The sequence below is a fragment of a genome, unplaced genomic scaffold (genome assembly GCF_019419815.1).
Source record: "Pyrus x bretschneideri cultivar Hongxiangsu unplaced genomic scaffold, Pyrus_bretschneideri_v1 Contig93, whole genome shotgun sequence".
Classification (NCBI taxonomy): domain Eukaryota; kingdom Viridiplantae; phylum Streptophyta; class Magnoliopsida; order Rosales; family Rosaceae; genus Pyrus; species Pyrus x bretschneideri.
The window spans coordinates 238,208-247,981 of record NW_025999835.1 but is presented as its reverse complement, the minus strand read 5'-3'; the positions used below and the strand labels follow the sequence as shown (position 1 = coordinate 247,981).

Below are 9,774 nucleotides of genomic sequence, written 5' to 3'. Positions count from 1 at the left end.
CTCTAGCCTTTTTCTCGCTTAACTTTGAAGTTCCTACGGAACCCGAAGCCAGTGAGCTCCCAAAAGGCCTCGTGCTAGGTAGGGATGGGAATATACATTTAAGGATCACTCCCTTGGGTGATGTGGGATGTTACAATCCAACCCTCATAGGGGCCCGACGTCCTCGTCGGCACACCACGACCAGGTTTAGGCTCTGATACCAGATGTTGGAACTGAACTAGGTCACTAAGAGTTTTGAGAATGCAAAGTATGAAAGCACTGGTATACTCGAAGAATTTTTATTAGATTGAAACAAACAACTTCGGCTATTAAGTAGCCTTACATCAAACAGGAAATCAAATAACAACCCACGATTATACAGGACCTAAAATCGTGGTGAGTGACTAGGTTAAAACATAAAACAACTTGTCCCTCAAGTATAGGAGGGTTATTAGCATGTCCAGGAATAAAGCTTAGAATAAAAGAACCCTAACAACTAGACTTTTGACTATTTCAACAATTACATGCATGTTCAAACGACTGCTAGATTTCAATGCTAATATCTGACAGTCTATTGGATACCAACACATGCATTAACATCTTTGAATTGAGAGGTTTCACAGCTTAAAGGTCAGCGTCCACACAGATCGGATAATTAATGATGTTGGTTCGATCAGGGAGAAAAGGAAAACAAAAACCTTTCAAAACAATCACCAGAATTCGATAAGTCGTTGGGAAAATCGTAGCTAGAGCACTCGTCATTACATATGACTATTGCAGATATATGATACATAAGCTCCTACGTACATTCGAAGATAGGGATATATATATATATCTAACTATTTGCTGATATGATACATAAGCTCCTACGTAAATTCGAAGATATATAACCTCATTATTTCCATTTTGGCACCTTGTCACCCGCCCGTTAAAGTCAATGTACAGCGTATATGTTTTTGTTTTATTTGGCCCCAAAATTATGCATACTGATATGCCTCTGTTTTTGTTTTTGTTTTGTGGAAGCCAGTTTTATAGTTAAGGAGAGGCTGAAATGTTTCTGTAAGTCTTCATGACCTCCGGAAGGAGTAGATACCGTAACTTGCCATCTCCCCGTTTTTAAGAAAAAAAATATATGATTATCCAAAAAAAAATAATAATAATAATAATAATAATGCATTGCATATGAGCACGCAAGAAATAATTAAGCAATTAAGGTCAAGTTTGGTAATTATTTTATTTTTAGTTTTTAACATAATTTTTATTTATTGTGCTTGAAATAAGAGGAAATGAGGGTGAAGGGCAGTGTGAGAGAGAAAAATAAATAAGAACTAAAATATTAAAAGTGAAAGTAACTTCGTCTTCTCTCGACTTTTTTTTACATATATTTCTCACATGTGCTTTACCCTAGGAGAGAAGGGCCTCTTGACTTGCCTTTCATTTGGCCAAACTAGGGCTAGGCATTAACAAAAAAAAAAAAAACTGAGTGAACTGCATCGGTGGCTTGGTTTGGTTTGCTTTTTATTTTTATTTTTATTTTTTAATTTTCAGTGGTTAAACCAAACCGTCCCGAATTTAATTGGTTTGGAAATTGATTCTCAAAATTCTTAGCGTGCAATTAACCGAATTAACCCGCATATATTTAATTTTATTTTCTTAATCATAATTAATACATGTAACAAGATAAAAGGTTAGTTATTTACGAGTTACCGTTTTTCCACCACATGAAAACAATTAGTTTAAGAGTTCCCTTTAAAACAACTGGGGGGACCATTTGGAGAAGGTAGCATTTACTGCTTTGGTGCTCTCCTTGGGCTACTTCATTGTACTTTTTTTTAGCAATCACTCATATTGGTGCTATGTTCTGTAGCTTTTGGGAGAGAAATTTGTTATGTATTTACCGCTTCACACAAACCAAAATAACCAACCCACCACTGTCGGTTAACTGACTTGATTGGTTTTAAACCCAGCTTGATCGATTTTGGTTTGCAATTTTGGCCCTACCAACCAGGTCTGTTTGGTTTCAGTTGTGGCCTAAAACTGACCCAAATCAACCCACGCCCACCCCTAGGCCAAACTTAAGAATTTCCCATCACATACTTAAAGAAAAGAGGCTTCCATAGTTTGGTTATTCTACATTTGTGTATTAATATAATCAAAGTCTTACCATTCTCTTGTTCTGTAAAAACCTCATTATTTAGAAATTAGACACATGTACAGTGAATACCATCCTCTTATTCTAGTAAAAGCACTCATTTTCTTTGCTCAGCAATCATTTTCTAGTCAAAGCATATATAATTAAAAGAAAAATTAGGTCACAAACACTTTTGGAAATTTGGGGATGCAATTTTCAAGATGCCATAATCCTGTTTATGGAATATCCCTTCCATTTTTCAATTGGATGGTTTTTTAATTAAGAAATCAAAAGAGAGAAGGTTACGTGGAAGCTGAGACTGTTCTAACTTCCTTACCAGAAAGACTGTTCTAATTTCTACCCGATTGAGTAGGGTTCTTGACGTGGCCTCGAAGAAGAAGCTTCTAACCAGACCTGACTTGGATTTTTCTTCAATTATTATTTCGAGGGTAACATGTTCAGTTATTTCATTTAAAAAAGAATTAAATTATTGACGTTGCAATGCATGTTTGACTTGAGAATTTGAAATCAGTTTTGGCCGTTAAAAAACTATCGACTTCTTCACCGTTTATCCATTTTGTGTCCCTATTGTATTCTTATTTTTGTCTATATGTACTATTTGGCCATTAAAAAACTATCGACGTTTATCCATTTTGTGTCCCTATTGTATTTTTTTTTTTTTGTCTATATGTACTATATTTTTCTTCTTTCCATTCTGTGGTGTGCTGGTGTGCGGATCACATTTGACTTTCTATGTTACTAAATAGTCTGATATGCTCAAGCTTTCTTGAAAATATATATGGAGAAGAAATTTCTATTTCGCTAAAATTACTAAAATGCACATGCCACATCAACAGTTCAACGCTTCTATTTGTAGGTGGTGACGGAATGAGACAACTTCAGACACAGAAAAAATACAAGATGGATATGGAGGGTATAGAAATATAATAAGAATAAAGTGAGATTCGTGAAATAGAATACATTCTAACTAACAAAAATAAGATATATATAATATGTGCGTGTGTGTGTGTGGGTGAGGAATTTTTGTTTGTAGGTGAACATACTTGCACAAATTTTCGTTTTTCTCCTTTTTTTTTTTTTTTTTTTTTTTTTTTTTTTTTTTTTTGGAGAACGTATCATATCATCAAGTAATTGATGGTTGATATATTTTTCTTACACAAACTCTTATGAAATTAAACTTGAGATCTCTGAGTTAACACTCCCTTAATTAATTAGTTGAGTTACAAGACTTTTGTTAACTTATATATATATATATATATATATATATAATTTGAAACAAAATGATTCCATGCACGTATACTTGTTTCCCTAGCTAAGGGGTGCTATTGCCATGCATAGTTGCCAAGCGGAGAAGAATGCGACACAAATAACACAAGAGACAAGTTATTAAGTTAATAGAACCCAAATTAGAAGCATTACATTTGCAAAGACTTTGTCTTATTTTTTGTATTTTTCATTGTGATACAGCGTAACATGAAAAAGTGAAGGAGGAAGGCATGAGATTGGAATCGACCAGAAAAGTTGGGGAGTGAAAAATTAGGGTTTTTCTGAAAGAAATATTCTAATTTTAAAAAATATTTATAGAAAAACAAACACAAGACTAACTAAATAAATATAAGAATTTAAAAAAAAAATCCTTGTTTTACAAAAAAAAAAAATTATTATAAGGACAAAGAAACCTAGAACTTATTGCCACTATAAAGACTAACTCAGAAAACAAAACTTAATTTAGTAACTTAATTTATTATTTCCCAACAAGCGGGAACCTCGAAGTTTATTTAGTGATAAAAAGTATGAAGAGGTATTCATCAATTTCCTCCTTGAACTTGTGACCATTAGCCAATTTCCCCCCTCAACTTTAATTTTGGCCAATTTCCCCCCTCAACTTTAATTTAGCCAATTTCCCCCCTCAACTCTTATAATTAGTCAATTTGCACCCTACTGTTAATTTTTTAATTTGATCATAATTAAACAAGTGTGTGTAAGAAACTAAATAAGATGTATGTTAATCATGTTCCTATATCTTTATCATATTACAAATAGATTAAAATTTAGAATTTTACAATTTATCATAGATAGTATTATTAGTCATAATAAATCAGTATGGAGTAATTTTATTTGATTTTTGACTATACAAAATTGATAACAAAAAGGATTGATGTGTAAATTTTTGTATGTGAATACAATTTTCTTTATAAAAGTGAAAGCTAAGTTCAAGTAAATTGCAGAGAATCGAGCTTTAGTGAAAAAATGGCTAGTCTATTCATAATTTTCGACTCCTTATTAAGAATAACCCATTTTATTGAAATAGGTATGATCCATGAGTTTAGGATTATTATTTCTTTTTTTTTATTATTTCTTCTTCTACATGCTTTAAACCCGATTCATAACTTTTTCTTATAATCAACCCATATCACATACTAACTGTATTATGTTTTTGTACATTTTACCCTATATTATGCGGGTGAGTTTATGTTAATTTTAGTACTTTGTTGGAAGTTATTAGAAAGATTGAAAATTAAGAAAAGAATAGATGGAAAATTTAAAAAAAAAAATTAACAATAGGGTGCAAATTGACTAATTTTGAGAGTTGAGGGGGAAATTGGCCAAATTAAAGTTGAGGGTGCAAATTGACTAATTATGAGAGTTGAGGGGGGAAATTGGCCAAAATTAAAGTTGAGGGGGGAAATTGGCCAATGGTCACAAGTTCAGGGGGGAAATTGATGAATACCTCAAAGTATGAATAATAACAACTCAAAAGTTACTTTTACATACGACCTCAAAACCTAGCACTGTCATCATAAAAAGAATTAACCGCGTATTAGGAGCTCCAAACGAATATTTTGACTCACTGATTTAAAAAATTTAAGAAAAAATAATAATAAATATTTCAAAACTTTGAATTTTAATAAAAAATATTTTAATAACTTTATTTAATGATAAGGATAAAAAAAACAACGAGACAAACAAAAACTGAAAACCTGAAAATCAGCACATACTTGGCCGAATATAGTAATATCTGTTTTTGGATGTGTTGAGGAGGAGAGGAAGGAGATTCTGGTTTGCTAACTTTAATTGATAGTTTGACTGACTGTGTTCCCCCTTTTCATTAGGTTGTTTTTTTTCCCCTAATTTGCTAATTAGAGTTTGATTTGCAGATTAAAGTTATCAAATTAGGTGAACACGGTTAGTCAAAGTTATCAGGTTATTTTTTTCAGATTAGCCAACCGAGGAGGAGAGGAAGGAGACTCGAATTTGCCAATTTTTTGCCCTTTTTGTTGAAATTCAAGTTCTTTTTATTAAAATTCGCAAGAAGTTATTGTATGTATTTAGAAGATTAACATTAAGATGAAAGAAACACAATCATATTGTCTAACTAGACTAATGATGCCACTTAGTACTACGGTCTAGTGATATTCCTCTTGATTTGTAAGTGAAAAATCTTATGTTCAGTTTTTACCAAAAACTAATTTGAACCACATTATTGCGGGCTCACTATGAAGCGTAGCCCATTGTCTCATTCTCTCCCCTCCCTTAGTACATATAATATCGTTTGATAAAAAAAAATAATAATAAATAAATAAAGACTAACGGCTTGGTCTATATAGGAGGGCATAAAATAATTATATTTGATGTAGTAAAATAGGTCAATATATATTCTAGACGAAATAGATATGGTAGCTTTCCTCTCGTCAATAATTGTGATGTCTTTTACCAATCTTCTGGTAATTGTCCCAATGAAAGAGGGAAAGCTACGTGGCCTATAATAGTCAAGGTGATGCCCACTCAAGTCGACTTCATACTATATAATATCATCCATACCACGAAATTACCAAATGTCATACATCACGTTTTTTCTTTGCCTTCCATGATGTTTTAGCCTTTTTAAGCCTAACGATGGAGAAAATTATTAAGTGTATGGTATTTAAGCAGGTATCTTTTTACATGCCATAATATAAGTGGAGGGGCACGAAAAGATATATTATTTCCTTTACTTGTATAATGACATGTATAATACCGTTTGAATACTACACTTGGAAAAATATCTAATAGAGAAACATTGAGATGTAATGGGTTCCATGCATCGTGATGTTATTGACCACTAAAATAAAATTATGAAGAGAGTCTAATACATATATAATAACTTACACTAATGGCTTAAGACGTTACCAAAGTGGGTTGTAAATTTAGTGGTAGAGCCATAATTCGTTCCCAGGTGCAACATGTAAGCCACGCGAAAGAAATTAGACTAAATATAGCAATATAATTTATTTGAAAAAAATAAAGTTTTTTTTATTGGCATATTGTTGAAAAAAATAATTTATTTGAAAAAAAAGAGAAAATTATTGCCATCAGCAAGTTTCGGATGCGTGGCGTGATGGAATTATGAATAAAACCCATCTTCCACTTTCTATTAGTCACACATAATCAGTACATAAAAGACTTAATTAAAGGAAAAAAGAAAAAAAATGGGCAACACCAAAATCTAACTTAGGGTCAAAGGAAGGAACATTGGATCTCGAACCTCTGCATATACGCATGTGTGGACAGAGTCGCACAGAGGGACCAGGATATGAAATTATTGACTTCTTCCATGCCTTGACTTGACTATGGCAACCACCGCTTGAGACATCGCAACTAATATTCTTTAATTTCATTATTTAAATTTTGTGTGGGCTGAAATAAAAATAATTGTTCTATATATAACAAGCTTAAGCTTCTACTTTGAGACTACAGAAGAGTTATAGAATCGAGAGAGAGAGAGAGAGAGAGAGAGAGAGAGAGAGAGAGATATGGAGGTGGCAAAGGTGGTGAGAAATTCATCAGAAAAGGATAAGGATGAAGAGGAAGTGATGCTTCCAGGGTTTAGATTTCATCCAACAGATGAGGAGCTTGTTGGGTTTTATCTAAAGAGGAAGGTGGAGAAGAGAGCCATTAGTATGGAACTCATCAAACAGATTGATATCTACAAATATGATCCTTGGGATCTTCCAAGTAAGACCCCTCAAGGCTCCAGAAGTTAGTTACTTAGTTTGAGCTGATTAGTTCACAAGTGTACTGATGGTATCATATATCTTAATTAGCATCTTACTACGGTAATATATATATATATATATATATAGACAAAGTTCTTGAAAAAAAATATCTATATACAGCTATATATAAACGACACATAAATTAATATATAACAACTACATACTAAAAATCTAAAGCTACAGGTTTAGGTTAAATTCCGAAGAAAATTAGCGATGCGTTCTTTCAAGGTTATTGTCTATTCTCCTTTAGGTTGAATTTACAAAAATTAAGCAAATGAACTAGCTTAATTAGCATATGGTAATTAGGAGAATAAGATTTTTGAGTTCAATGCTTTTAAGACTAGTTATCATTCTTATGCAGAGAAATTTTTATGCTGTGTGAGTTGCATTGTATGACGTTAGACACTAATACAAACACATGGAGATCATAATGATCAAATAAATGAAAAAGTTGTATCCAACTTGTAGAGATGAACTATTCATTAAGGAAAGTTATCAATATCAATCCCTCTTGAAATGTTAGGATTAGTTAGAAGGAATAAATTTCATGTCTAGTGATCTTTTAATTGTGTTGTGTCAAAGTGAAAAATTATTTACCTCTACTGTATATATGTTACTGTCATAATATATACTAGTACTTAGTGTGAACGCCCATGATCTTTCATTAACTGAACGAATATTCTTTTTCCGGTAACAATGAAGAAGTTAGCAGTTTGGGGGACAAAGAGTGCTACTTCTTCTGCAGAAGAGGAAGAAAATATAGGAACAGCATAAGACCTAACAGAGTCACAGGTTCTGGATTTTGGAAAGCCACTGGGATTGACAAGGCCATATATTCAGTTAAAGATCCCCACGAGTGCATTGGCCTCAAGAAATCATTAGTCTACTACCGTGGGAGTGCTGGCAAAGGCACTAAAACGGATTGGATGATGAATGAGTTTCGCCTTCCTCCTAATGGCCATGGAAAAACTACCAAGTTCCTAAATGCCAAGGTCGACGTTACACAAGAAGAAGCTGTAAGTTTTTTATAATTCTTACGCTTTTTGATAATTACTTGAGGACTCTATTTTGTATATCTATGTGTTAATTTTCATGCCGTGTTGACAATAGTGGAGTTGATTAAAGAATTTGAGGAGTCTAATAACACAGTTGTTAACCATTTTTTAGTAGAATAATGCTATACTTACCACATTCGTATCACCTCTGTAATACAGATAAGGCCCACAAATACAAGTGGAAAGGTGATACAAATGTTGTACACGTAGTAAGAGTAGTATTTTTGTTTTTTGTTTTTTTTTTTTTTTTTTGGTATAATGACATGAAAGTTTAGAATTTTGTTGGCCAATTACATGGAGCCACATGTACGTAGGTTAGGGGGAGATGGCAACTTTCAATCTACATGTACATCCGCCCCTACATGTTGATGGTGTAGACATTATTATCCCATGAATATAGGGAAATTTCTTTTAAGTACTATGTCTTCTCATGCATAGAAAGTGATCAAAAACCAATTACAGTGTACAACTACGTGAATTTGATTTGCAGGAAGTTTGGACACTCTGCAGAATTTTCAAGCGAATCCCATCTTATAAAAAGTACACACCAGACTGCAAAGAATCCACAACCAAACAAAACCCTACTGATTCAAGTTCTAAAACATGCAGCCTCGAATCTGGGAGCTACTGCAGTGAGATACACTTCGGACTCAAAGATTCGGTCATTCAACGCATTGAAAGACCAAAACCAGCTCATGTGGATGAAGCAAATCAGTGGCTTGTAGCTGTAGGGGAGTTGGACTCTATATCTTACCCGACTCCATTTTCAACAACTTATTCAACCTTGACGAACCTGAGCGACGGCGATTTGTTTACTAATGGAAACTGGGATGAGCTGGGACCAGTGGTTCAGCTGGCTGTTGATCCATCGTCCCAAGTTTATGACTGTAGGTAGGCTAGGTATACATGGAGGGTTAGTGTGCACTTAGAAGCTTCGTTAATTTCTTTCTGTTATTCTTTTTTTTTCTCCTTTTTGTGGGCCTTTTTTCTCGTCTCATGGTAGGCACGTACCCTTGTTGTATTAGAGAGATTTGTCAATGTGTTCGGGATATGGGACGGAACATCACATGTTATGATACAATTAGGAGAAAGTTTTTTTTCTTTTTTTTTTCTTTCAAGTGTCTCTCTAGTTATATAATGATATGTGGTGTTCCGTTCCGTGTTCTGAACATATTGAAAAATCTCTCGTTATATACGGTAATAACATTAATTGCAACGACTGTCATGTATATATAAATAAGAATGTATACTTCTCCACAATTACATTAACCATATATAATTTTTATCGAGGTTCTCTATTTGTACCATATCCTCGTTGATGTACATATTCCATTTGTTATTAATAAATATCATACATTTTCTCAAAAAATCAAAGTCTTAATTCTTGAATAAAACTTAATGAAGTTTACCTTACAAGTAAGATTTTATTTCTACAAGCCGTTTATTCTAATTGACGACAACTTTCAGGATGAAGACTTGAGTAGAAGTTCTAGAACTGTTTTATGATCAAACTGACCTAACTTATACATCTACACAACACATAGTTAGCTTC

General features: G+C 33.2%; 1 protein-coding gene across 1 annotated transcript; it reads left to right on the top strand.

Moving 5' to 3' along the window:
- The first annotated feature begins 6,860 nt into the window (after nt 1-6,860).
- On the top strand, nt 6,861-9,322 carry LOC103965750 (transcription factor JUNGBRUNNEN 1). The gene is made up of 3 exons (XM_009378828.3): nt 6,861-7,126; nt 7,870-8,183; nt 8,713-9,322. Exons 1-3 carry the CDS (start codon nt 6,925-6,927, stop codon nt 9,115-9,117), a joined length of 921 nt encoding a protein of 306 aa, XP_009377103.2. The 5' UTR covers nt 6,861-6,924; the 3' UTR covers nt 9,118-9,322.
- Nucleotides 9,323-9,774: the final 452 nt, after the last annotated feature.

Coding starts and splice junctions, on each gene's coding strand:
- LOC103965750 (XM_009378828.3), top strand. CDS start 6,925: ATGGAGGTGGCAAAGGTGGTGAGAAATTCATCAGAAAAGGATAAGGAT. Junction 7,127..7,869: donor TGATCCTTGGGATCTTCCAA/GTAAGACCCCTC, acceptor GTAACAATGAAG/AAGTTAGCAGTTTGGGGGAC. Junction 8,184..8,712: donor ACGTTACACAAGAAGAAGCT/GTAAGTTTTTTA, acceptor TTTGATTTGCAG/GAAGTTTGGACACTCTGCAG.